General features: G+C 46.9%; 2 protein-coding genes across 8 annotated transcripts in view; one reads left to right on the top strand and one right to left on the bottom strand.

Annotated features, from left to right (window-relative positions):
• The first annotated feature begins 1,110 nt into the window (after positions 1–1,110).
• NCF2 (neutrophil cytosolic factor 2) lies at positions 1,111–9,825 on the top strand. The gene is made up of 15 exons (XM_053951030.1): positions 1,111–1,378; positions 1,832–1,914; positions 2,219–2,327; positions 2,533–2,667; positions 2,971–3,078; positions 3,964–4,023; positions 4,829–4,872; positions 5,069–5,210; positions 5,504–5,566; positions 5,934–6,012; positions 7,126–7,169; positions 7,684–7,835; positions 7,908–8,019; positions 8,234–8,396; positions 9,588–9,825. Exons 1-15 carry the CDS (start codon positions 1,205–1,207, stop codon positions 9,683–9,685), a joined length of 1,566 nt encoding a protein of 521 aa, XP_053807005.1. The 5' UTR covers positions 1,111–1,204; the 3' UTR covers positions 9,686–9,825.
• A 990-nt stretch (positions 9,826–10,815) lies between these two features.
• Positions 10,816–27,500, bottom strand: part of SMG7 (SMG7 nonsense mediated mRNA decay factor) — a 51,150-nt gene continuing 34,465 nt past the window's right edge. For 3 of the 7 annotated variants that reach the window (XM_053950228.1, XM_053950223.1, XM_053950222.1), the window contains exons 13-23: positions 27,095–27,214; positions 26,423–26,858; positions 22,652–22,796; positions 21,073–21,458; positions 19,963–20,328; positions 18,323–18,472; positions 15,876–15,956; positions 15,141–15,300; positions 13,688–13,858; positions 13,419–13,570; positions 10,816–12,916 (exon numbers count right to left, since the gene is read on the bottom strand). In XM_053950228.1, coding sequence (XP_053806203.1) covers positions 12,803–12,916; positions 13,419–13,570; positions 13,688–13,858; positions 15,141–15,300; positions 15,876–15,956; positions 18,323–18,472; positions 19,963–20,328; positions 21,073–21,458; positions 22,652–22,796; positions 26,423–26,858; positions 27,095–27,214 — 2,281 coding nt within the window. In that variant the 3' untranslated portion in view covers positions 10,816–12,802. The remainder of the gene's footprint in view (positions 12,917–13,418; positions 13,571–13,687; positions 13,859–15,140; positions 15,301–15,875; positions 15,957–18,322; positions 18,473–19,962; positions 20,329–21,072; positions 21,459–22,651; positions 22,797–26,422; positions 26,859–27,094; positions 27,215–27,500) is intronic. The other 4 variants (XM_053950225.1, XM_053950224.1, XM_053950226.1 and 1 more) reach the window with 4 other exon arrangements.

The following is a 27,500-nucleotide window of genomic DNA, read 5'->3' as shown; positions in this document are numbered from 1 at the left end:
CACTCACCATGTTGTTATTCCTACTCTTCTACCTTGAGAATCACTTCAGCTTGTTGCATCTCCATCTGCTTTCCTGGAGATCAGTGTCTTCCATGCTCCTGTGGGAAGCCCATAGGAGCCAGCTGGGATGCTGAGGAGAACCAGAGAGCCCCAGGCTCAGAGTTCTGTTTGGTCCTACTTTGGATTAAACCCCAGTCTTTGCTACTCAGGGCCTTGGCTTTCTCCATCAGCAGTACTCAGAAGTCACCTCCCCAGCCTCCCTCCCACTGCTGGAGTTATGTAATTTGCTAAGGAAGTTTCGGTAAAGCCACAAGGGCTGAGTCTTGCTGACTTATTTTAAGCTCTTACAAAATATACATCACATTGCTGGTAGATGGGGCAGAGGCAAAGTACTTCCAAAAATGCTTAAAAACCATGTGGGGAGCAGCCAGCTCCAAACCTATGAGTCAGCAGCAGGTCAGAATCCTGCTGCCACCACGTGCCCCGTGCTCATCTTGGCCCTGTGCTCCCAGCAGTGCTCCAGAGCCAGTCATGCTTTGCTGGCCCTAAAACACCTGGAGAGAAGTGATGATGGGCTGAGCCCTAGGGATATGGTGCAGCATGGCCACTGCCCCAGGAGCCTCATCCATGTGCCCTTTGCAGTGGAACTTCACACTGGGGCAACACGGTGGAGTCGGGAAGGACCAAGGATTTCCCAGGCAGTGCCTTGGGCTCTACTTCACCTCCCCACTGAGGCAGACAGGGGAGCCCCAGCCCAACTGTGCCTGCCAGGAATTAATTGTCTGCAGGAACCGCTTAGCAAGGATGAGACTGCGCTTTGCAGGGCACCAAGGGCTCAGCCCAGCGCTCATCCTGGGATTTTGCAACCTGAAATTTGACCTGATGAACTACCCAGCTGACAAAATCCATGACTTCTAATGTACAAACCAGAAGATCAAAACCCGAGCAGGCGAGGAGTGGCTGCCCGACAGGAGCAGGGATGCACGCCATGGAAACCCGCTGTGTCAGAGGCAGACTGCCCCACTTCCCCATGGCGGGGCTGCTGCGAGTGAGGCCACTTCCTGCCAGGTTTGTGACAGGGGCGGGGGGAAGGCACAGGAACAGGCAGAAGGGAGCCAGAGAGGCCGAGCTGCGCCACAAGGAAGGACAGGGACAGGGGCGAGACCCACGACGCGGGGATCCCGCATCCCACTCCCACCACGCCATGTCCCTGGTGGAGACGATCCGGCTGTGGCAAGAAGGGGTGTGTGCTGCAGACAGGAAGGAGTGGAGCGCTGCCCTGGATGCCTTCACGGCCGTCCAGAACCCCCCTGCCAAAATCTGCTTTAACATCGGCTGCATCCAGCTTGTCCTGGGGAAGCTGGCGGAGGCGGAGGAGGTAAGGTACAGCCCCTGGGGCCGCTCATCCTCTCACCTCTGCGACTTGCCAAGGTACATGGACATGGTGGGGAAGGAAGGCATTAAAAGGATCACGGTCTAAGGGATGGATCTGGGGCCTTTTAAAGCTGTGCGGAAGGGGGACAGCCCAAGGCCGCCAAACCTGTTCTGCCAGTGGATGGGAGGCGAGGCGGCAGCAGCGATACACGGCTCACTGTTCACTCTCCCTCGCTCCAGGAGGTGACCGTGCTGGCAGATGGCTCCAGCTCAAAAAAACCCAGGAGCCTGCTCCAGGCTCTCCCCACCCAATGCCCAGTGCTGCAGGGAGACACAGCCCACAGAGCTCAGCTTAGGCCGCTCGGCTAAGGCAGGATAGGTACAATTGCTCTACGCCCTCAGTTTTTTTAAGGTGTCGCCTTTTTACCACCCCTTTGCCCCACTCCTACCTCTGCAGGCGTTCACCCGGAGCATCGGCTGCGACAAGCACCTGGCTGTGGCTTATTTCCAGCGGGGGACCGTGTTTTACCGGAGGCAGAAGTGAGTGGAAGGGTTTCACGTTTCCTTTTTGCCACTTACAGAGAGGCCAGCCTTCACCTGAGGATGGCCCCAGGCAGGTTGGTGCCCCAGAGCCCAGACTGAAACCTGTCAAGGTCAAACAGGCTCCTACTCTTCAGCACTGAAGTCCTGGGATTAACCTTCACAACCTCTCTCCTCCCCGGGGGTGTCTGAAACACTGCAAGGAGAGGGGAGACCCGACTGAATTCACCAAGTCTGAGTACAGGCTTAGAGGCAGGCAGGTCGCCACCATGAGCTGGTGACACCTTCACCCCCTGCTCCACAGCCACGGAAAGGCCATTGAGGATTTCAAAGAGGCGCTGGCCCAGCTGCGAGGCAACCAACTCATCGACTACAAGATCCTGGGGCTGCGCTACCGGCTCTTTGCCTGCGAGGTGAGGCACACCTGGCCGCCAGTTTTGATCCCAAAGGTCTGTTCTCCAGCATTCTCCAGCATGAGAAATCTAAAGAGGAGACAGCCAGCCTCTTTTGTACCTTGCAAAAACCAAGCAAGTGGGTGCAGTGCCACTGCCCTTTCCTTTCCTGGCAGCAGTCTGGCTGCTCCAAGAGCTCTTTCCCTTGCTCCCATCCCTCCAGCAGATTCTCTACAACATCGCACTGGTGTTCGCCACAACGGGGAGCTGGGAGAAGGCTGAGGAGCACCTGACCCTGGCCATAAGCATGAAGAGTGAGCCCCAGCACAACAAGATAGACAGGGCAATGGAAGCCATCCTGGTACGGAGGAGCAGGTCTCACAGCCCCACAAGGAGAGGGAGGGAAATCCCAGTGACAGCATATCCCTTTCAGCAGGATTAAAATGCTGTGGCAATAGATACTGTAGCAGGACACATGTCTGTGGGAAGAGCTTTGGGTCACTGGGGAGGCAGGGATGGGAAGACGGGATTCCATGGACTGTACCTGGGCTGGGATTGGGCTCCGTGGTGGTGGTCTGGAGCAGTCCCCAAGCCCAGAGCAGAAGGGGCGTTCATCAGTCCCTGCTCTCACCTCCAAAGTCTTCATGACTTGTCTGTGCTACAGAAACAGAAGCTCTGTGAGCTAGTGGCCATTCCTGCGGGGAAGCTGTTCAGGCCAAATGAGAAGCAAGTGGCTCAGCTGGAGAAGAAGGACTACCTGGGAAAGGCAATGGTAAGAAACGTCTATACTGTTTATTCTGTGGGCTGAGAAGAGCTGTTGACTGCCTTGTCCTCATCCCTCTGAGCTGCTGTCTGCTGCCTGGTAGGAGCTACCAGGGAGCTGGTCTCTGCCTCAGGGATCCCCCAGACATGGAGAGAGGGATGGCACACAGGGATCTCGTGGGAAACAGGGAGACTGCAAGAATACAAGAGCTAAAAGCACGTTCCTGCTGAGCATGGCTTATTTCTAGTTTGTCTCCTTAGTGAGAGGGATAGTCAGCAATGAGCTGCAATGATCCCCTTGGAAATTAAGACATTTTCAGGGGTGGGGGAACAGAGCTATTTAACATTTGACACCCACAACCAACCTCCAGTTCATCTACCACTGTTTGAAAAGGGCTTTTCAGCTCAGATAAGCAAGTAAGCTTTTCGCCTGTGAGTGTGCAAAATCCAGTCACTGGGATACCACCTCTGGGTTCAGGCCCTGGGAGGCAGCACTTGTCCAGAAAAGGACCCAGGCACTGGGGAATCAGACCCCCGAGAGCCAGGCAGCTCCTTGAGTGCCAAAAAACATGCACAAAAACATGTATCAACTTTCTGAATTACATTTAAGGTCACCTGTAGGAGGTATGGGGTTGAACCAGACACTTTAGCTCCCTTCAACATTTGTGATTAAAACAGAACGGGAAACTTTTAGGTATTAACCACAGAAACAGCCAGGCTAAGAGCAGAAAATTTACCACAGCTGAGAGGGAAGCTTTGGTACAAGAGGCACTCAGCCTAAAATCATAGCCTCTCCTGAGCAGCTTGGCTTGGCCAACAGCAAAGGAGGAGGGTGGACATCAGAGGTCTGAGAGGGGTCTACAGGTACCAAGTCACTACTTGTCCTTGGCTCTAGGTGGTGGCCTCTGTGGTGGACAAGGATGATTTTTCAGGATTCGCTCCCCTACAGCCACAGGTAAGACTCTGTCACTGAACAGCATGCTCGGTGCAGGGTGACACGGGGTGGCTGTCATCCACAGTGGGGAGCAAGCAGCACCCTTACCACCCTGAACTCTGTGCCACCGCCGTGGGGAGGAGGCAGGCACTGCTTCCACGGATCAACTGCTCCCTCCACCATCAGGAAGCTCATCCCAAACCCACCCACAGCTGAGGCTGAGGTTTAAGCTGTTCCCCTGCACGGGGAAGTAGTGGGTGGGGTGATGGCTCTCCGCAGGGAGCTGTGTCTGACCCTCCCCAAAGGATTCATTAGGGATGGTCTGCCTAAGCCTGAGTGGAGAAACAACAGCAGTTTTGCTCTCGCTTTGCACTCTCCTGCCCATTCCACAACTGCTTTGCATTTCCCGTGCCATTTTCCAGATGATGTAATGGCATCTTCCCATTCCTAAATGCAGCAAGAGTTTTTCCAGGAGGTTTCTGGGTGAATATGGGAAAGCACAGCACAGCACCATTGCACAAAATAAATGACAACCTTCTCAATGCAGACAGTGCTGACAATTTCAATCCTCTGTCAACTGAAACTAAAATCAGGAGTGAAAAGAGGATTGTGCCTCTGAAAACCAACTGTATGTTGAATGTGGAAACTGTTCCTTAGAAGGAACAAAGCCAGTGATATTCCTCATGGCACTTAAGGCACCTGCATGTGGAGGAAGGAACAGTATTGGGGTGAGGGCAGGCATGGTAAAAGGCTGCAGGACATTTCTGCAAAGCAAACAAAATCCTTTGGATTACTGATATTTTCCTTTTTGGCTTCCTGTTGGCAGGCCTCTGGTCCTCCACCCAGGCCCAAGACTCCAGAAATCCTCAGGTGAGTTGGATGAAGGATGGATAACCCTTGCAGCCAGGCACAACCCCACTCTCACAGCTGAGCATCCAGCTGGCACCCAGAACTCCAGGGGAATGGGGAATGTCGAAACATGGAGGCAGAGGTCTGGATTCTCCCTGTGATGTAAAACAACAGCATCACCAACATTCCTGACCTGTCCACTGCTACCCACACCCAGGGCCCTCAGAGGGCAGCCACACCGTGTCATGTACGAGTTCATTCCTGAGACCGATGAGGAGCTGCAGGTCCTGCCAGGAAACATTGTCTTTGTGCTGAAGAAAGAGAAGGACAATTGGGCTACAGTGATGTTCAATGGAAAGGTATACCAGGAGTGTGCTGGACAGGAGGGGCAGACAGCAAATTATGGTTGAGATTCTGCAGAGGCAGAGGCCTGCCAACAGTAATTAAGTACATTTCTGACTGAAGTGTCTTATGTCTACCCTGGCTTAGGCCACAGGGTTCAGTGAAATCCACCCAACCTGCAGAAACTAAACTTCAAGCCTCAGGAAGCCTCCTGGATGCATGGGAGGGTGAGGACACATCCAGTTGTGTCCTCCAGCAGTGGGTTGCTGTCTTGCCAAGCAATCACTACTCATCTCTCCTCCCCCTGCAGAAAGGGATTGTCCCCTGCAACTTCCTCGAGCCTGTGGAGCTCCAGAATAAGCTGCATATCCAGGTGAGGAGGCCCAGGAGGAATTTGTGTCCTGGGGAGGGTAGATCTCGAAATATACACCTAACACATGCTTCCCAGTGGGACCCATATATGTGACTCCCTCCCCGTCATGATGCTGGGGTTGGTTCTTCTGGCTCATGGTCACCTTATCATGAGCTCAGAGATCTGCAAAATCTGTGTTGGTGGCACCCTAGTGGTGGTTGGCAGTGCTGGGGAGATAATGGATATAGCTGAGTCACCTCTCCCCAGTTCAAGACCCCAGACAGACTTCAGGAAAATAGCAGGTTGGAAAGGGGCTGCACAAGGCAGCAGCACCCCAGCCCCTCAGTAAGAGTGGGATTGACAGCACTATCTTCTTCCCACGGCACAGGAAGAAACCCCTGTGGAAGTTGAGATCTCTGAGCCACCCACCTCCACTGCGCCGGAGAAGCCGCGGCGGCTGGCGCCAGGTCAGTGCAGGGAGCAGGAGGGATGGGGAGCACAGGCTGACACCACCCACAGCAGGCTGAGATGCCGTGTCCTCACCCTAGGGAGGGCTAGGGCTCATCTCCGTCTCATTGCTGGCCCCATTTGAAGTCAGGGACCAGAAGACATTAGAACAGGAGGCAGAGACAGCAACTGCAGTGCTGAGGATACAATAAAATAGTGTCTGTGGGGTCCCTGAGGAAAGCAAGTCCCTCTGTGCTTTTAATTAGCACAGTGAGTAATGAGAAAAAAATATGAATGGTGCAGGGACTAGCTTGGAGTAAAGGGTTCCTTGTAGGCTTCCCCTTCCTGCAGGGCATCTATGATAGTTTCAGTGCTGCTGTGAGCTGAGCTAGGCTTAAAGGAGCTGTATGAAGGGGATTCCTGGCTGGTGCTACCCAGTGTCCCATATCCCAAGCTCATGTCCCCAACAGAGCAGCCTTGTAGACAGTCCATGGGTAGAGCTGACAGAGAAGAAGGCTGTGGCTCATGGAATTAAGGACAAACACTTCACAGACACAACAACCCCAATGATCATCTTTATGGCACCAAAAGCCAGCTCAGATCTATTAGTGGGACCATGTTCAACAGTGTAGCTTGGGCTCTTCCTGGAATGAGCACAGTTGTGCCAAAGCACTGCCAAAATGGAAATCAGATCCTCATGAAGGCGCTTCCACAAAGCTACATGAAATCACCCTGCCTGGAGGCCTGAGTTTAGCTTTACAGCCCCATTGAAGGACAGGGATTGCCTTTGGTTTTCAGGATGGACCTAGGGAGATCAGAAGAGGAAAGACACTAAAACCAGCGGCTCCATGTTTATCTTTTTTGAATCTATCCATGAAAGACATCCCACCCTTCATGCTCCCATCTTGGCAAGAGATATAAACCACAGAGCCAAAACCTCTGCTCAGTGGTTGTATCTAGACCTTACAGAAGAATGCCTGTGGTGGATGCCATATCCATTCAAAGGACTGCTGCTGGCTCCAGGGTTGGTTGGTGTTGCTGCAGATCACGATGGGCTGCAGGAGGTCTGGCTGTGTATTTAGACAACATTTATCCCATCCCACGTCCTGAGCCACCTTTTTCCTCCTCCCCAGACTACGTTCCTGCTACTGTGGTGCAGCCAAGAGACACAGCAAAGGTAACGTCCTGCGAGGCAGACCCTGAGGTCCTGCTGGTCATACAAACCTGTATTTTCCAGGAGACTTAGGGCTGCTTTTTGGGAGTTCTCCTCCAGGGCCCAGGTGAGGGGGCCACTGGATGACTCTCATCTTAGCCAACCTGAGGCACTTGAGAAGGGAGAAATAGGAGAGAGCTTGGCTGGAATGCACATGCTCCTGGGTAGGGTCAGCACATCAGAACGTCACACTGGGAAGAGATGGGAAAATACAGCAATCCCAACTCAAAAAAAAAAAAAAAAAAAAAAAAGGGGGGGCTTGGAAGGTGGATACAGCTCTAATTTGATCACACCAAAACCACAATTTGGTGCCAAGCCCCTTATCTATTACTGAGCTCTCTCCTGGGACGAGCCTTGGTCTGCCAACCAGCCAATGTCCAAGCACAGCTTGGGAGGCACAATCTAACTCAGGCAACCAGTTTCCACATCCCTGTGCTTGCCAAGCCACACAAGGTGACATCCCATTTCCTGCCTGCAGGAGGCTGAACCAACTGTCTCCAGGCCCCATGTCCTCAAGGTGCATTACAAATTCACAGTTGCCCTGAGAGTCGATCGAGGCTGCTCCTACAGAGAGCTCCTGGAGCTGGTTTGCAGGAAGCTGGAGCTGCAGCCCGAGCACACGGAGCTGAGGTGAGGCATTGCCAGCCCCAGTGAGCCAGGGCTGTGTTCCAGCACTCCTCACCTGCATCCCCTGCACTCCAGGTACAAGCCTGTGGAGGGCCAGGAGCTGGTGACTCTGAGTGCACAGAACGTGGAGGCAGCCTGGAGTCAGAGCAAGGACAACTGCCTGACAGTCTGGTGCAATGGCACAGAGGTCAGTGACAGCTACAGGGGGCAGCCACCTTCTCTTTTCTCCTGCCGTTCTTTTCCTTGCCACAAGCACAGGTTTGTGGCTTTCAACAGAAGCCAGCAACCTCGTGAAAGGCAGGAGAGCAAAGAGTGGAGAGAAGCAGAGCTCATCTCTCTTGCCCTGCTACAGAGAAAGGAAACCAAGAGGCTGTGTCCTCACCAGCTTTTTTCCTGCCTAGGGAGAGGGGTTTGTACCAGACAGCAAACCAGAGGAGTCACCGCAGGAGGCAACGCCTGGGGAGACGGGACCAAACCATGTTGTAGCTCAGTACAGTTATGAAGCCACCCAACCTGAAGACCTGGAGTTTCAGGCAGGAGACATGATCCTTGTTTTATCCAAAGGTAATTGTACTCCTCCTGGGACAGGAGAGGGGAAGGATTCCCCCAGCTGTGGTGAGAGGAAGGGTGGTATGGCAGCAGCAGAGCCCCTCCATCTTTGCCTTGGGATTCCCATCCACACATCCCTGTTACACACACTTCTTCCAACATATTTTCATCACTCCTGTTTCCACCGCAGCCCTCCCAAACATCTAAGACAGGAGTTACACTTGGACTGCATTTAAGCTTATTGATCACAGTGGATTCTTTAAGGAGATGTCTCATTTTAGCTGCCATCCCCACAATGGAAGCAGGCTCTCACTCCCATTCCTTCCACCTGGAACCTTTTTTCATCTACTTTTCTTGTTAAGAGTACAATCTTCCTTCAGTCACTCAATATTAGTCCTTAGTGTTTCTATGGGAATTGAGGCTTAAATACAGACTAAATCTCAGGAAGATCAATGAATAATTATATACACAGGGCACATTTCCCATCTCATTTGAGCCTCTGAGTGAAATCAAGACATCAGGAGTAAGTTTTAAAGGCAAAACCCCCTTATATTTAGCTATTTGTAGTTATGTCACTAATTTATGGTGGCTGGCAGGCTTTGGCAGCAGCACACAATCAGTCCCCCATATAACGTTTGACAGGTTAGATTTTGCACCATGCAATACTGATGACCCCCTCCACCCCAAAATCCTACTTTCCCCTTCACTCCTGAGCTAAGTATTTCCCAGTACAAAGCTGCTTCTTGCCTCATTTGGTTCTCCCACAGCAAAATTGCCAGAGCTCCCAGGCCTTACTAAACCCAGGGTAGCAGAGGTTTTGGGGAAGTTATTTTAGGGTTTTTATGTGAACATGAGAAATAGCTGTCAAAACACTTCAGATCTTTCCTGAAGAGGACAGACCAAGGTCTAAGACAATTTCCTCAATCTCCACAGTCACTTTGCTTCCACTCAAGGCAGTTTCCAAACCCATTGGTCTCTATTTTGATCCAATTTTGCATCCCCATTTGATATTCCTTCTTACCTTACCACTTGACTCTCTTCCTCGTTCCTCCCTTTCCTCCACATTCCACTCCCTGCTGGGTCTAGCACAGCTCCAAGTTTTATCAGCAGAAACACCATAAAACTGTGATCTCAGGTCTGTCTGCAGCACATGATGCTCCTGTATATTCCTAGGGTCGTAAGAACTGTGTCAATTTTCCCTTCCAGTGAATGAAGACTGGTTCGAAGGTGAGTGCAAGGGGAGGACTGGCATCTTCCCATCTGCGTTTGTTCAACAGCCCAACACTGAACACCCAGAGAAGTGACTGTAGAAGAGCTTGAAGTTGTGGAGAGTAATTAAGAATTCAACTGTTGTCATTATGTAGTCTGCATATTAATCCTTGCGTCTGAAAATGACCTTTAAATGTTATTGCTACTTGTATTAAAATCTTTATATTTTCTCTTACCTTTTGCATTGTTCTCTTAAAAAGGAACTTTTTAAGAGAAGTTGCTAATTCCTGTTAGGGATACATTCATTCCTAAATCCTGTGCTTGCCAAGAGAATTGCCATCCCCCATCCTTAAAAAAGCTTTTATACAGGCATGCCAGAAGCTGGGCACACCCACAAGAAGTTGGTGCAACCTGCATTTACAGCCCTGCCAGGAGATTCCCAAAGGGAAAGCAAGTTCAGGAAGCTATAGACCAAGAAAGTATTTGCTTCCTTGAAACACTAATGCCAACCCCAAGAACTTAGAAGACACCACGCAGCCTCACCCTGCTCCAACTCACAATTCAAATTCACAGGGACTTTAAAACTCCCACCAATAAAAGTAGACACATTTTCTTCAGCGATGGGACCCGTGCATCAAAGTTTTTCCTGATCAGTCAGAAGATACAGTAACTTTGAAAGACAGAGCCTGGAATCCCAGAGCTTTACTCCAAAGGTGCTAAGGGGGCAGGGGCTTCCGCACTCTGGATTCTATCACACAAGTCCAGAAAACCCCACTGCCCCATTAACCCATAAAAATATCACATTTCTTTTTAAAAGAACTTATTCTGGAGACAATAAACACCTGTAATTTCAAAACCAGAAGATCTCCAGAGTTTCCTACCACATACCTAGAAGCATGGAAACAGTGAACACCCTGGTCTGCAGGCAAGTTATTGACAGAAGGACCTGTGCCCTCCATCTGCACACACTGTACCAGGATGAGTCTGCAACTAGGGAGGAGCTTTGCAAGCTGCTCCCATCCTACATATTTAGTTCAGTACGTAAAATACACTCCACAGGCAGCACAAAACCACAACCAAATTATCTGTACCAAGCCCAAGCCAGAATCACTGTGATTAATAAAATCAACTTCAAACATTCTTCTGGCTTCTACAGAAAAATAATGCATTTTTAAAGGCCTGAAGCCAAGTCACACAGGAAATAAATGCTACACACACACCTGGATGGAGAGAACATGGTTTAATTAAAGGCAAAGCTGATTTCGGCAGCTGCAGTTCTTGCACAGACAGACAGAAAACACAAAAAAAGCTTACAACACAAACCAGTTTCTGTTGGGGGCCCCTTCTTTTGCTCCTCCAGGTGCTGGAGGGCAGGCGGGGTCAGATGCATTCCCGAGGCCGGGTGCTCATGCACAAGTGGAACGGTGCAGCTGGGACCTGGCACGGCCGGGAGTGAGATGGTGCTCCTGGTTAGTCTGGGGTGCAAGAGTCAGTGACGGTGCGAACACGGGAATGTCGCAGCTGCCTGGGCGCACAGCCTGGACACACAGCGGGAGGGCTGGAGGGGACACACAGGGTGGGCTGGATTACCACCAGGTGGGAACTTCACTTTTTGGACTTGTTAAAGGAAATACAGCTTTGAAATGCAACACAGAACAGTGATGTTGCTCAGGTGGAGCCCGTAGGGAGCTTCTCGCACCCCCGAGGGTATTGGGTCTCCTCCGCCTTCCCTTTTTGTATTCTCTGGGGCTGCCCAGACTCCAGCATCACTTCGGCTCCTGCATGTGCTTTGTTCTGCAGCTGAATTCTAGCCCAGAGATCCTGAATCATCACAAACCCCTACTGCTAAAAACAGCAAATGGACATTGAGTCTGTTTCTGTAACTTCCCTGGGAAATCTAACAAAAACGCTGTCCTTTTCTTTAACAAAACTTCCAGTCTTCCTTCCCCCTAATAAATAGCAAGTAAAACATTTTTTTCCTTTTCCCTTCTGCACCTTTTCATCTATGAACAGCACTGTGCTGTTTCCATGTGTCCATGGGTGCCTTGGATTTGTTTCTGGCACTGAAAGCCTGGGGCTGCAGCTGGGACAGGTTTCTGCAGAGCTGACCTGTGCTTCACCGGGCGTGCGGATGCCCCATGCTATCTGGGCTGGCTGTCGGACTCACCCAGCCCTGCTGGACCCCTGATTATTTTCTGCCATGGTAATGAAACTACGAGCGTTCAGCGAAGATGGGAGGATGGAAAGAGAAAAAACAAAACCAAACCGAAACAAAACAAAAAACAAAAAAACAAACAAAAAAAAAAAAAAACACCAAAAAAAAAAAAACCCCATTGAAAGCTTTCTACCTACCTATTAAAATGAGTCAGGCTGTGAATGCAGAGACTAGCCTGCCCTTTGTGGGGCTAGCCACTATGCTACAATAAAATGTACAGGAATCACACATTAATTTAAAACCCCATAGCAGTTAACTTGCTTTTCAGCAGAGTGCTGCGAGGCCCCATGTCACCCCTTATAGCTCAAACACCTACTGAGAGAAGGGCATTTCATGCTGGAGTCTCTAACCCACCCAAAGCCTCAGGGTGAAGCAGTGCCAAGTGCCAGACTCTCTTTCATGAAACTCCTTTGCTAGTCCGGGATACAGAGCCCCACCTCATCACCACCCACTGTGACTGGAGCAGCAACTGGGGCTTTCATTGCTACACACTGACCATGAAGCACGTCTGTGTACAGTGTGATCTTACTACTGAGATAGTAATAAAGATGTTTAGGAGTAATTTCTACTACATTCTCAGTCAGCGAAGCAATCATTAATGGATTCCTATTGTATCTCCCCAAAGAGAGGAAAAGGATTGAGAAGTTCTCATTGGCTTCTCCCATCTGCCCTTTGCTCTCAGCTTTTACTTCCCATGTGGCTGGGGACATGCACAATGGAGAAGGTGAGAGGCGGTGATATTGGGTTACTGAGTGAGCCAAACAGCAGTTCCTCTCTCCCTCCGAAGGGCCCGGGGGATGGGAGAGTTCCTGATGTTGTTTGCTTGCACTGCAGACGTTTTGTGCACACTCAGTGGGTTGGTGGAGCACTTACGCCCTCCTGACAGCAAGGAACAGAAGAGAGGGCTGCCACCTGCACAGGACTGTGTGTGCCAGTCCCACAGACCCAACATGCCATGGTTTATGGAGCCGTCGTTGCAAGGGTTGCCTCCTCTGTCTCAATGTGGCGGATTCATGGCACCTTGTCCGCGCTGCTGCTTCTGCTTCTGCTGCATCAACAGCTGCTCCAGGGCCGAGGGGCCGGGGTGCATCATGGAACTGGACCAGATGGACTAAAAACAAACAGCCAACACTAGCACCTCCTTGCATTACACAGCCCTTCTGCCAGATGGGAAAGCAGACACCACGTTGTATATTCTCCCTCTTTATCACTCATACCTGGCTTATCACAAAAGCTAACCAGGCTTCAAAGAAGACCTTCTAAAAAGAGGCTCCCTGGAAGAACTTCATCCTCCTCCAGAACCCTCATTACCATAAAAATTCATCCCACATTAACTATTACTAATTTTAGACTAGTCAAAGCTAATGTTAGAATTTCTTCCAGTTCTGCCAGCCTGAGCTTGTTCCACAGAATCTCAAAACCAGGAAGAACTGTAAATGTGTGACATCTTCCTGCATTGGTGACACCTCCCACACTGCCTTGTGTAAGTGAATCTGCGGGAAAAACTCTGGGCTTCTGGCACTGAACTCTGACACTTCCAGCAGGCTAATGCCCATCACTTGATCGTCCAGCCTGCAGACCCATCCCTGAGCACAAGCCCCAGCCAAACCCACCTTCAGGCTCTCCATAAGCACAGCTGAGGAATCCTCCATGGCAGGAGGGCCTTGGACTGCCCAGGTACCACTGGGAGCACTGGACTGGTGCCAGCTGCTCTCCGAAGAGGATGACGTTGTTGGGAGATAGTCCAGACCAAACCCTCCCATTGCTAAAATGGCAAAATGGCAGAAAGACAAGTTCAAAGTGACATGGCAAAAACAGAGCAAAACAAGCATCATCAGACGATGGTATCTAGCTCTGTGCTAACCTGGAACCCAGCACTTGCCTGGCTTATCTGTTTTCCAGCGGTCTGCGACTCTCCGGTCTCTGTTGTCTGGAGCCCCAATGGGTCCAAAGTTGGAGAAAGGAACAGAATTGTGGTTATGGGTTGGAGGGGAGCTTGGCAAGCTGCTGGGGTTGGAGGAGTGAGGAGACTGGCTGGCTGGTGTTGAATGATCTAGGGATTACAAGGGAAGAGGAAAAAAGGTCAGCAGAGACAGCAGGAACCTCTCAGTGTTGAATTTCTTAGTGCTGCTGCAATTCTGCCATCACCCACATTGCACCAATGTTGAAGGTCAGTTTTTATTCCTTCTGTTACATGCGCATAATGCAAATTCCTAAATTCTGAGTGAAAAATGTACAAGAACAGAACGACTGTGTTTAATGCTTACGAGAAAAACAAAACCCAGAACACCTCATGAGGGTTGGCTAGGTAAAACCAGTTTCCCTCATGTCTCTTGAAGAACTTGTCTCAAACTAAAAAAGTAACTGTCTCCAAGCTTGACAAACCAATAGAAAAATTAGATTAGACTTTGAGGAGTTTTCAAGTTTAAAACTTCAACTCCCAGGTCTGAGAATGTTTTACACTTACGTGAGTCTTAAAACAATTCAGACCAGAACCCAATAGTGAGCAAAAGAGGAGAGGGAGTATGAAGCAGGCTGTCCACAGGCAGAACAGAACAAATGTAGAGCTGAAGCAAAAGGGAGTTGAAGCCATGTGAGCCAAAAATCCTGCTAGAATAAAAAAGCACTTTGCAACTCTCTCTATTTCACCCACAACAGCTTTTCCTGGTTGGATGCACAAGTCCCACCAAACATCTCATCCAGTGCAGATGTTATTTAAAATCCACTCTGTTCTTAGATTCAACTAACTCCTTTCTCACACTCTTCTGGATTTTTAGTGAGATTAAAATTATGACATAATAGTTATGGTTTATGCCTCTAAGATAATTACTAACAAAGAAGCTGGTTTGCTTTACGGGCTGCTTAACAGCAAGAAACCAAACACAACAAACCCCACTACTATTGTATTTTCCTCCACTCTTCCCTCATACAGTTTCTTTTTCAAATATCTGCATTATGAAATCCAGTTCCTCCTGCTTTTTCCAAAAAAAAGCAACACAAAGTATATGGACATTTGAGTTAAAGCACTACTCCCAAATGGCAGTCAGGAAACCATGTTAAAGAGATTTCAGGATTTATCACCGCCTACAACATTTATCCTGCTCAACTACTTAAATTAAAATCCAGGTTCTTACACTGTATTAATTACAGAATCCCCTTGTATTTCTGAAGATTTATAAAGTAAAACAGAAACCTTCAGAGATCTTGCCAAGCAAGTTTCAGGGGAGGGGGGGGCTGCTTATTTTATTTCCAGTTACAAATAATTTGCAGTTGGTTTAGAATTAACTCAAATTCTCTTAATTCACTAGACACAAGAAATGCTATACCAGGATTACCTGAGCTGGCTGGAAGGGATGGAGACCACGGAGTCCCTTCAAAGAGAGAATAGAGTGAAGTCTCCTGATGGGCAACTGAAGGGGTGACTTCTGTTTTTGTGCTGGTATTGATGTTTTTTCCATATACCTCATTGAACATGCTGTTGTTCGGATATCTTTCCTGAAAAAAAAACCAAACAGTGTAAGAGCTTATGTGTTAGACTTATTTCAGTCACTGAGACTGTACAAAGGAAACAATTATAGTTCAAAATATTTCCTAATTTGTCTTTCATTTCCCAGCCCATCTTCTTTGACCATTTAATTTAACATTAAGTCCATCACATTCTGAATCAGGACAGATTTCTCCTGGCTGGACTGCAAAGTCTTCACAAAATCTTCAGATTCCCAGTACTCAGAAAAGTTGTCAAAAGCACTAAGCCTGCTCAATGCTCTGGAAGAGAACAGGTAATTCATTGCCCTGGAAATAAAAACCTACACACCACAGCACCTTGAGATGCACCTTTTCAGTCAATTTCATGACTTCACTGAGAGCAAAGGGCCCCCAAACTCGGCAAGATTCAAGAGTACATCTGCAGAGATATAGCTAAGATGAATTTGGGAAGAAAACTGATAAAGGTAAAGATTAAGGTTGATACAGAGTGAAATTACACATCAATGTGGATTTCTTTCGGGTTTTCCACTGGCTTAACCACAAGCTGAAACAGCAAAAGGTGTTGGACTCTGGTTCTCACTCACCTGATTTAGAGAAAAGCCACTGAGGGACAGGAAAGATGATGACTGAGACATCAATTCTGATGGTTTTTCCAGCAGGGACTTCTTCAGAAACCAAAAAGGGGAAAAGTGCAGTTAGTGCTCAGTGTAGGGACCAGGAGGAAAGTGTGTAATCAGAAACTGCCAAAGTGGTTTTGGTCACATTTACAACTTGTCTTGAATTTTAGCTCCAGCACCTTGGAGGACAGGGGAGGCAGGCTAACAAGTGCAAAGAATCAGTCATTTTCCTACTACCTATAATTAATAATCTACAAATCATCAAACATGACAGCTGAGAGTCTCAGACCCAGAACAGGTTTTCAAATGCAAAGTCTAATACTCTGATACATCTAAAGGGGAGACTCCTGTCAAAAATAACTTATGGTTGTGTAAAACCTTACACAAGTGAGAAAACCTTGTACAAGTGAGACAGGATCCCTCCCAGTGACACGAGGACTCCTTCAAACAAGATTAGACTGTTGTATTTGGCTATTGACAGAATATTTTTTCAGTTCTGAGAGCATCCCTGCTGCAGAGATGTTCTTAGACAGTGAGAGCAGCTAAGTGCTTTTTAAATTAGGTTTAGTAGTCCATCAGCATTTAACACTGTCTCATTTCCATTATAAATTACTTGCAGAGAAGAAGGAAAAAGAAAACCAAAAAGAAAGGTTCCAAAACTCCTGTGGCCTTTTTATTTCCATGTAAAGATATTACAGACCATGACCTTTCTTCCATCATCTATGCCACCTCCCTCTCACACAATTGTTATTTCTAGCACAACATTTCTTGTCTTTCTGTTTGGTTCTTACTATGATTAAGGAGTGAAAAACAGTGTCTCTGAAACAAGTCTATTCAGAGAAAAAATATATAAGTTATCAATGACAGAAACCAAAGAAAAATTACCAAGCTTGGCTAGTGGACAATGAACATCACCAAATCTAGGATCTGGATCACCAAGCCATAGAATTAGTAAAACCATAAGTAAAAATGTGTGTGAACCAAATTAAAAGCTATAGTCTTGTTACAAATAAACCCCCTCTTGCACTCTCACCAGCTCAGCATGTCAGATGTTTTAAAATCTATTATTCAAACCACAAAATCCAGAACTAGTATCTCTCTCTCTTTAAAACAGCCACAGTACCTGGAATATTTTTGCTTTCATCCTGTAAACTTAAGACAAACAGCCTCATTTTCTTGGCAAGCAGCTCCTAGCTTGTTAGATTTTCAAAGTGACAGCTCACTAGTTTGAAAGCACGTTTTAAAAGACAAAATTCCCACTCTGCATATCCACACGACTTGCACAGCAAAGGATTTCTTTCCATTTCTCAGCAGACACAACAGTAGGAGCTTCAGAAGAAGCTGTTAAAGCAGCAGCTATTAGTTTATTAGCAAAGTTATCTAATGAGACAGAAATTAGTGTCTTTTGCAACTGGCTCCTTGGGATGGCAGGTAAAATAACTGAGGAAGAGATTTAATCAGAGATTTTGAGTAGTCACAAATAATTCTTTGTTACAGCAACTAATCTGAGTATGATTTAATGAACGTGCTTGTAGCCATAGCAGAAAGGCATGCTGCATTTTCAGAGGCAATTTAAAAATTCAACAGCTCTGAGACCCATCAGCTAGTGAACTAGGAAGGCTTTCATACAAAAAATGTATGAAAAAAATCCCTCTGTCAAAAATGATTGTATTTCTATAAGAGTTACTGTGTATTTATCCATTTAATTGCTATTTTCTTCCAAAGCCATCCTTCTCTTTTATCAATCTCTTCTGAATTGAATAGGGCAGCATGCCCCTGCATCTATGGAATTTTTATATGCATATTATAATCACAGAATCGCAGAATGGCTTAGGTTGGAAGGGACCTTAAAACTCATCTCATTCCACCCCACTGCCCAGGGACACCTTCCACTAGCCCAGGTTGCTCCAAGACCCATCCAACCTGGCCTTGGTCACTTCCAGGGATGGGGCAGCCACAGTTTCTCCCCAACCTCACAGGAAAAAAATCTCTTCCTAGTGTCTCATCTAAACTATCTCTGTCAGTTTGAAGCCACTCCCCTTGTCCTGTCACTACACCCTGGTTCTGATGACTCCCCATAGCCCCATCAGTGTCTCCCCTGTCCTTTATTACTAAACCCATACAACTGCAGAAGAGCAAGTGCATTAAATGATGTATCATGATGCACCAACACCTCTCCTGTGCACTGTACTTAACAAAACCTCCACAGTTACTCTGATTTCTGAACAAATTAGCAGGCCTGGATTCAGCCCAAAAGCTGTAGTTTTCACCCCTGTGAAAACTAGCTCAAAGGTAAGGCAGGAAATTGGACAGGAGGTATGGGGGAGAGAAAGGAATTTCATATTTCTTATAACTTCACAGAAGAGAGATGCCAGTTAAGAGTGAGAAGCAGCAGTATTACATCAAATACATACAAAGAGGCTTCGTCCAGGAAGAGAGGCGAGAGGCCCCAGCAGAGCTGGGTAAAGATCGGGAGGATTAGAGAAAATCAGCTCTTCCTCCTCCTCCAAGGCAGCCAGACTCTTTAACAGGTCCGGAGGAAGCAGAGGGGAGCTCTTGGGGTCCTAGTGACAGAAATGAGCACAGTGAGACAACAGAAGGCAGAAAGAACAGCCAGAGCAAGAGAGAGAACAGCAAGAGGAAGGCAGAAGGCAGCATGCAGAGGGCGAGGTGAGAATGGTGCTGAGGCACACACTGAGAGAACTCTGAGCAGACACAACCACGCGTTGTGCCAAATGCGCACAGGGAGAGGACCACGCATCAAAGTGACAGCAGGGAGCTTTAATCAGCAGAGTGTGTGCTTCCCCTTGCATCCATGCCACATACTGAACCTGCTTCCACGTGCACAGACAACAAACAAAATCTTATAGCCATTCTTCTACAGCTGACCTGTGAGTAATTTAGGTTTCAAGTAGAATTATGTTCTTATCATCTTTTCTCTGGTCGTGGAGTTTAAATCCCATGAGATTTATTTCCACTGGTGATAGCTGCTATGCCAACCCACAGCTGACCAGCCCCCATGGCCAGTAAAATCTGCTCAGTGCTGGTCAGACTGGACATCTTCACTTTTGTGAGGGATGCTTAAAGCACAAGCAGCACAGGCATAGCTTCTCTCTGCAGCACAACGTGCTGGCACCTTGGCAAGGTTTCCCTTTTAGGAATGAAGACCAGGCTCTGACCCTGTCTCCATCTAAAAACTACAACCTGACATCAGCATAGTACTGTACATGGTCTGTACATTGTACTCCTGCACATTGTCTGGCTTTTCTCTCAGAAGGATGAGCCAAGTGATATCAGTTGACTGTCTCCATGTCCTGAGTGCATTCACAGAGGCACACCCAACCGAAGGTTTAAAAGCCCTCTGTTTAAACCTCCTTATAAACATCACCAAAAGCACTCACAGACAACTCCAGGGCTGTTAATAAATAACAGAGATTGGTGGATTTATAAACACCAACATAAAAGCACGATTACATGAACAGAAGTAAAGTATTCCATTAACTGCAACCAGGAGTTAAGGAAGACATTTAGCTCTCTCAGTGTGGTGGGACTTTCAGGAAGAACAAACAAACAAAAAAATCCAAGACAAGACCACTGCTACCATCCTTGGTTGCTCAACCTATTGCAGCCTCAGCCATTCAATTCACTATAGCAGTGTTAGGAGTTCACTTAAAGTGAAATAATTCAACTGCAATTATTTGGGGGGCTTTTATGGTTTTCATCAGTTGCCAGACAACAATCTTCCCCAAAACTATCAGCTGCCATGTTTCTCGACCTGGCAGACACAGCACAGAGATGGATGTCACACCCACACTGAACAAGACTTACATCTACTTGAAACCAAATCTTCAAGAGACTGATACTTCACACAGCCTACTAAAATGGGGAATTCATTACTTTGTGCTGGTACCCCTGGTACTGACGCTCAGGTCTCTTCCAAATAAGTTTACATTGACCTACTTGGGACCACAGGGCATTCCTGAAACAGGGAAACGCCAAGAGCTGCCAGGAATACCAGAGCCTTAGTTCTCCCCACTTGTAGCATGGGTCTTACCTCAAAGGTCATCCTGGAGACAGCATCCTGCTCGGAGCGGAAAACTCCCTGCCGCTTCCCCCTGCGGTCCATGTTTGACTGCTGGGTCATCACCCTGTTGTCCGTCATGCCATAGGAAGAGTCCCAGTAATATTCTGGCACCTTAACTTCTGAGGGGTTCTGGTTATATGGCTCCATTGGGAAAGGCTTCATTTTTTTCTCCAGAGGTTGCTGTTGCATCACAGGAGGCTGTAATGACTGTTCAAAAAGTTTGAGAGGGTCCTGGGCCTGCAGGTAATAGGGCTGCTTTACAGACATGATTTTCCCCAGGGAGCCTTGGACTTGAGGGGGGTTCCAGAGCTGCTTCGACGAGTCTGTCTGTGGATACTGAGGCAGAGACACAGGATTTCACCAGCAGGGAGGAACAATTCCTGTTACCTGAATGCTTAACTCATCCAAGCTGTCAGCCTGGCTCATGCGTGATAGCAAATCAGAATGTTTGTGGAATGTCTGTGTTGTTCATCAAAAGCAATTTCCATAGGCATCTAATGCTCTCTAGCCAAGCTTTAAACCAACAGCCAAATAGAATCCTTACTCTATCCAGTACCTTTTAACCCAAAAGCCTACAAACTAAACCTTTAGTAAGGTACTGAGCCAGCATTTTGCTGCCCAGAACACAAGCAGGGTCTCACCATTGGGTCCAGATTTGCCAGAAGGGAGATTTTCTCCAGCACAAGGTGAGGAATGGTACTAAGAGCTGTAAGGGAACTGACACTGCAACCAGTTAGCCAAAAGGAGAGTGCAGGTGGAGGTTCACACACTCCTCATCATTCACACAAGAAAACTAGAAAGGCGTGAGACAGACATACCATCTCCATACCTTGTCTATATCAGAAACACACAGCAAATAGAAGACAGAAAAGATATTCCATTCCAGTACATACCTTCCTTTCAGTTACAGCATCATATGCTCACACCCACCAAACTTCAGCTCATTTTCAAATTTGCCCAGAAGTTCACAATCAAAAAATTCTTTAATGACAATTTTGAAAGGTAATCCAGGAAGACAAGTCTGGAACATTGCCACTTATTTTTCAATAAAGCCCAGCATATAGCGCAAGCCAAGTTTACCTGCTGGAATCCAGAGTGGTGTGGCGGGCTCTTCCCCAAGCCCTGCACAGCTTTCGTGGGGGACTGCTGCTGCTGCTGGGCCAGCGCTTGGACCTGTAACTGGCTTGCGGACTGTGCTGTTGCCTGAGCTGGTAAAGATGAGAGGGGTTGCTGGGAAGGAGGTGGTGTTTGCTGAGGTCCCTGGGTCATTGGCCCTGGTCCAGAGGGCCGTTGCTGGCTGTAAGGAATGTGGGACTGTTTCCCACCTTGCACCTGGTTTCCTGCAGGCGAGTGAGGTGTGGGCTGGAGGAAGGTTCCTGGGACAGAAACACCACCTGGGAAGGTGTACCCCGTGCTCATGGAGAAAGCCACAGAAGGGGGGACAACATAAGTTGGAGGAGGAAATCCTGGAAAAGATAAAAAATGCACCTTTAATCACAATTTGGCAGAACATACAACTCCCTCCAGAAACCTTTTAGTGGGGGTTTCTCTTCCTATGCTGTTCATTTAGGAAAGGTGGCACCACTCTGCATACATGCACTACAATGTCGTTCCTCACCTTGGCACGTGCATGGCTGTGATCACACAAGAATTCCAAGTTTGTTTTGGAGTTTTCTTGGAATATTCCAGGCACTGATAGTGGTCAGCATGGCAATATCTGAGGATCATATGTTTCCACATCCCTGCAGTCCCTGCCTCCCAATCTCCCTGCTTTTTTTGACCCCCACTACCTTTTTCCTTCATTGCTCTTGGGTTTTTGATGCTTTACCTCCAGAGTTTTCTCCCCTTCAAACACATTTTCAGGAACTAAACTTCTGCAGGAACAAACAGAAGCAATCAGTACAGTATGTGTACTGCTTCCTCTCAGAGGACCACCAGTCTCTGGATCAATTTAGAGACAAATCCTCATATCTGTAAGATCAATTCCTTCCCTGTAGTTCACACTGAAAAGCCAGGTTTGGAAGGCAAGCTTTAATTCTGTGTCTCACAGGTCAGATTTTATGCTGACTTTGGGACAGGGAAGATGCCCATCTGCCTTATATTGAGGAGCTCCATGCAACACGTGCAGGGAAGACACAGCTTCCAGTTATTCCATGAGCAAACATGGATAGCAAGGCATGACAGGCAGACTCCACAGCAAAATGGGACACGCAACGCAGCAACAAGTAAGACCACACAAATTACAGCTTCAAACATGAGCGCCACTACAAAAGAAAGTGAGTTTTAAAGCAAGCAGTGTGATTGATCTTTTGCAAGGGAGTCTGAAGCATAGGGAATGCTTCAGAAGCAGTGCTAGCAGAAAGCTTTGTCATGTTCAGACTAACTACAGGAAGAGCCTAGCATGAAGTTCCTTGATCTCAGACCCACTAAACCAGAAGGCAGGTGGCAGATTTCATGACAAACCTTGATTCCAAAGCATATGGAATCTTATTTGTTTCAGTTCTGCTATGCCCCTTTATACTACTTGATAAGATGTTCAACAGGAAAATTCATGTTCATTAACAGAGCCCCTACCTTCTAGAGGCTGTATCAACCACTATTTTACAGGATTTTCTTCAGTCAACAATAAATGACACTTCAAAACAATGATGCAAATTACCTGGCCGGCTAGGAAGGGGAGGGAAGGCTCCTGGGTGATGAATAGGGATGAACTGGGAACTGCTGGCCTGGCTTGGAGTCTGAGTTACAGGTGTTTTCCTGGCTTCAGATACTGGAGTCTTCCTCATCTCCGTTTGGGATTTTACCTGATACAAAAGAAAGTATGAAGAAATTAAATCACTTGTCCCAAATTTCCACATTAACCATATCATGTCTCAAGGCAAAAATTAAACTCTCAGGCTGTCTGAGCAATTATTTTCTTTTCCCTACACAGAGCCCTCCTCACTGACCTCAGGCAGATTACCCTGCATGTCCTCGGGCACTTCTTGCCTCAAAAAAGCACTCAAAGATATTCACTCGGAAGATACAAGAGGCTCCTTCTCTAGCATGAGAGTGAGAAGCAGACATAGTATCTCACACCATCCAATGAACTTACCACGCTGCTCACCTGCAGTGTTTAAAAACAAGAAGTGCAGATGCTACTATGCTTTTCCTAGGGCACTGCTTCAACCTAAATTATGTTACTTACCTGCAGCACCTTAGAAAACAAACACTGCCACATTCTTCCTGGGGAGTTCTCTCAGCCTAATCCATACGGTCATGTATATGCACAAACTCCTCCACACCATGGAATTCTTTTGACCCAGAGCATACAAGACAAACGGCAGAAGTGCTTCACCTCATTCAGTTTACTGTGTAACTGTGGGGTGTTATGTTAAAAGAGCTGCACCAGTTAAAGGCAGAGAGAAGAATGTAATGTAATGTTTACCTTATTCTGAGTCTCCCGCGGTCTGGGTCTTCCTGGGGAGGAAGACAGAGGGGAAGACTACTTTCCCTTTCTGTTCAGCTCGGCAGAACTGCCTGGAATGCAAGATGGAGCAGGCAGGAAAAAGACAGCAAGCAAGGAACCCGGGCAATACAGAAAGGGCCCGGGAGCAGACCTGACACCAAGCCTCAAAGGTGAGTGAAAAGAAGGGTTGTATCAGAGATCAAATTAAAAAAAATCCAAACCAAACAACAATAACCCCCACACCATAACAGTGGGGTTTATTTAGACATTTAGTGCTGCTGAGTTGAAAGGAGTTACAGGACAGTTGTTTTCTGCCAAATTACAGTAGTAAAGGGATAGATGCATTCATATTCCTTCTTAAGTTCTTTTTAAAATTGAATTGCCCCATTTAGAAATTATGGGAGTGTAGGGTTCTTTCTGCATTTGTAAAATTGGGAGGTTTGGGTGGATTTTTCATTTCCCACTAGAAAAAGTCTGCAGGGAGCTCCACCTCAAGGTTCTGGCTGATGTGAAACACCACGAACTATGCAGGCCCTTGCTCATGTTGCATCTCTTCACCCTCCATCACATTCAGCATATTTAACTTACATTGTGCTGTCCCTTTTCCTTCCACAATAAGCCAAATATTTTTATAACCCATATATGCATTCTTTTACAGAAATGCTGGAGAATTCAAAGACACTCTTCCTGCCATGGCATTTTAAAACTCAAGCTCTATCCATCCAAAAACTCAAGTATGCTATAACACATTTCCAGAGGATGGCTTCCAAAAGGCTGCCTGCATGATTTACAGTTAACTTCATAAAAACATAAATCACTAAAATCAATTAATCAAGACAAATTTCAGTTCCTTCCTTGCTTTTTTTTGATGTCACCTCAGAAGTGTCAATGCTACCAAATATTTACCCCCACAATAGCCCTAATAGCCCTAATAGCTCCTGTGTAGGAACTAATGTTCCTACACAGTGCTTGAGAGAGGCACCACTTTATCACAGGGACCTCCTTAAGAGTATGCTACACTTTGAGTTAGTCTGCACTGAACTTCCTTGGCTCCTGACATTATCTTCCCTAAAGAGCAGAGATTCAACCCAGATCACATCCTGCCTGAGCATGCAAGTTTCCCATGTATCTGCAAAGCAGGACTGATCACTTCTGTACCACATTCTTCACATTTTTGCACAGTAGGAACTGCAGCATTTAAGCTTTTGAAGGCAATGAACTACGTAGGAAATAAAGCATGAAATTGTCAGGAGTGCCAAAGCAGAACACAAACAGGCCACCAACTTGGTGGACTGGTTTCTCAGTGTGGGGGAAGCAAGCCCTCCCTCTATTCTGGAGCAGGTCTGGATAAGCAAGCCCACCAAATTATACAAAACAAAAGGCATTTCACTGGACTTGTTGCCCTAAATACAGCTGATGGAGTTAAAAAGCCAAAATTTCTATTCAAGAAGAGACAAACAATAACAGACAACATCAGAGCAGATTCTGCTACAGCTGGGTTTGCTGTATCTTAAAACTAAATCAAATTTCTGATAAATAAGCTATCATCCCTATCCAGAAAGCTACACATAGTCCTCGGATCTGGTAGGCTTTTATCCACCTGAAGTCCTTACTTTGCAAGACAGGGGCACAAAGAGCAAAACTGGAAGTTATGCTCAGACCTGCAATGACATTCCAGATCCATCTGACAAATAAATAAGAAACTTGCTATTCTAACTCACCTATGTTGGTTTTCAGATACCAGAATCATGTTCCATGACTCACAAACTATTGCCCCTGCTTTCTGTAGCCTTTACAGAAACCCTTTGTACCCCGAGGTATGGCTCCCCTGCAAAACCAACTGAGTAATGCTGCCAGTTCAGACATTCCATTTCAGAACCATGATGTTTAACAGCAAATCATCAGGAGGAAAACAGGGAGAATAATCCAAGGCTTCTAAAAAACAAAAGCTGGGAAACTGAAAGAGATGGTTTGTCTAGCCTGGGGAAAAGACCTCAATTGCACAGGCCTTTGGAGCAGCTGCAAAGAGGAAGAGTTATTCTGCAGACCTGTCCTGGGCAGCAGTAGTGGGCTTTTACAGAGGCAAGGGACATAAGGTGCATTAGTAGAAAATAATTTCCACTTGCAAGAACAGTGAAGAACTAACACAGTTTCTCTAGGGAAATAACAGAAATCTCCATCACTATCACTGAATGGTTCCAGTCATCATCAGGGAATTACTGAGATACAGCCAAATTGTCCAGGTACAGATCAGCCCTGACACTCTCTACCCTCATTTACTATGACTCAATGGAAGGCAGACCAGCAAATTCACTGTTTACTTGTTATATTTCATATGTAATACTCAAAGAAATAGATAAAAAAGCATGCCCCTAAAAAATATAACCAGTAAAAGAGCAGCTGATGTGAAAACAAACCATTCTGACCAAGTGCTTGAGCATAGATTGACAATTTAAGAGCATAGTGGCTTTCCTTACTTTGACAGAGAGACACTTGATTGCACCCACACTACAGAGGGTCTTACTCCACATATATACAATTTAGTGCTTTTGTGACATGTTCAGTTTGTTGAATGCACACCAGTCAACTGAAGTGAAAATACAGAGTACCCAGTTCCTTCACGATAGGCCCCAGAATGGCAAGAGCATGACTACAACCTGGCCACATGAACTGCCTTGGTGGCCTAAATAATTTGTGGAATGGGTAAAAATCTGTTTTTTAGGACAGTTATAGCACCTCTCATTGCACTAGTTTTCCCTCTCTCCCTCCTTTTTTGAGCTAGCATCAAGGAAATGCAAAGAGATGCTAAGATCACCATCGCCTGGTCTTTGAGGTAGAAATATTTTACATTACTGAGCATTAGCTGTAGCTGCAGGGCCCACAGCAAGACCTCAGCTCTACCATACTCTACACAAGCAGTGACTGCCGTGACACAACATCACACTGTCTCAGGCACAGTATTCCTCTGAGCTAAAGGCTTACCTGAACTGCCACATTCTGCTTTCCTGCTTCCTGCATCTTATCCAAGCCGCATTTCTTGGTCTCATTCTTCCTTTTATTGTTATCCTTCTTCCCATCAATCTTATTTGCTACTATTCCTTTGCTAAAGTCCCTTCTCTCCCTCGCTATGTCCTTTGGGGGGTAGATGCGCCCTTGTTCTCTGTTCATCTCCCGGGGCTTGATATTCTCTTTGAAGGTGACCATGGGTTTTTCTCCTGCATCACAGCTGTTGCTCAGGCTTCTGCCAGAGGACAGCACTGATTTGAGTCCAGGGCTCCCATCAGCACACAGCGGCTCTGCCATGGACGTCTCCTGCAAGGCGAGACTCTCTTTGGCTTCACTAGGGTCCTCCAGTAAGAGCTCCGGGATTTCTGTCACAAACAAGAGCTTTCCTACCTCGTTTTCACATTGAATCAACCTGAAAAAGACAGCAAGGAATTAAAAAGCAACTATATACACTACATTACTTATCATAATCAGTCTGTGAAAGAATAGCATGCTGACCCACAGAACATATTGTTAGTGCTGTCAGCATCTTGTGCTCACATTACAGCTAACTGCTGCGTTGAACAGAGAGAAAAATAACACTCCACACTGGCTCCTCTGTCACCTCACCTTCCAGTAGCATGGGAAACACAAAGCACTTGCAATTACCTTGGCTGGTTATCAGCAATCCATTTGCCTGTGAAGATCAGGCGCTGCTGCCGTATCCGACGCTGCTGCCCTTCTTTATCCCCTGTGATTGCCTGGTGGCCTTTGGAAAAATCCAAGTTCCTAGTATTGACGCAGAAGAGGGAATAATAATTACACAATTACCCTCTGCAATATGCTATTTTTCTAGAAATATGTGTCAACATTGCTCTATCAAAAGCTCTGAACTTTCACCAGATATTATTCAAAACATGTCTGATTTACACATGTAATTCTCATCTGGTAAGATGCATCTACATTAAAGAGGTTCAGCAGGGTCATGAGCAATATTATAACCTCAAGAATTTCTTAGGGCTACACCATCCATTGCAGTTGTTTTGAAGAGACCAACACCAATCTATACAGCAGT

Source organism: Vidua chalybeata, chromosome 9, assembly GCF_026979565.1.
Source record: "Vidua chalybeata isolate OUT-0048 chromosome 9, bVidCha1 merged haplotype, whole genome shotgun sequence".
NCBI classification, from domain to species: Eukaryota; Metazoa; Chordata; class Aves; order Passeriformes; family Viduidae; genus Vidua; species Vidua chalybeata.
The sequence above is the reverse complement of the archived record's forward strand: the minus strand, read 5'-3'. Positions and strand labels throughout refer to the sequence as shown.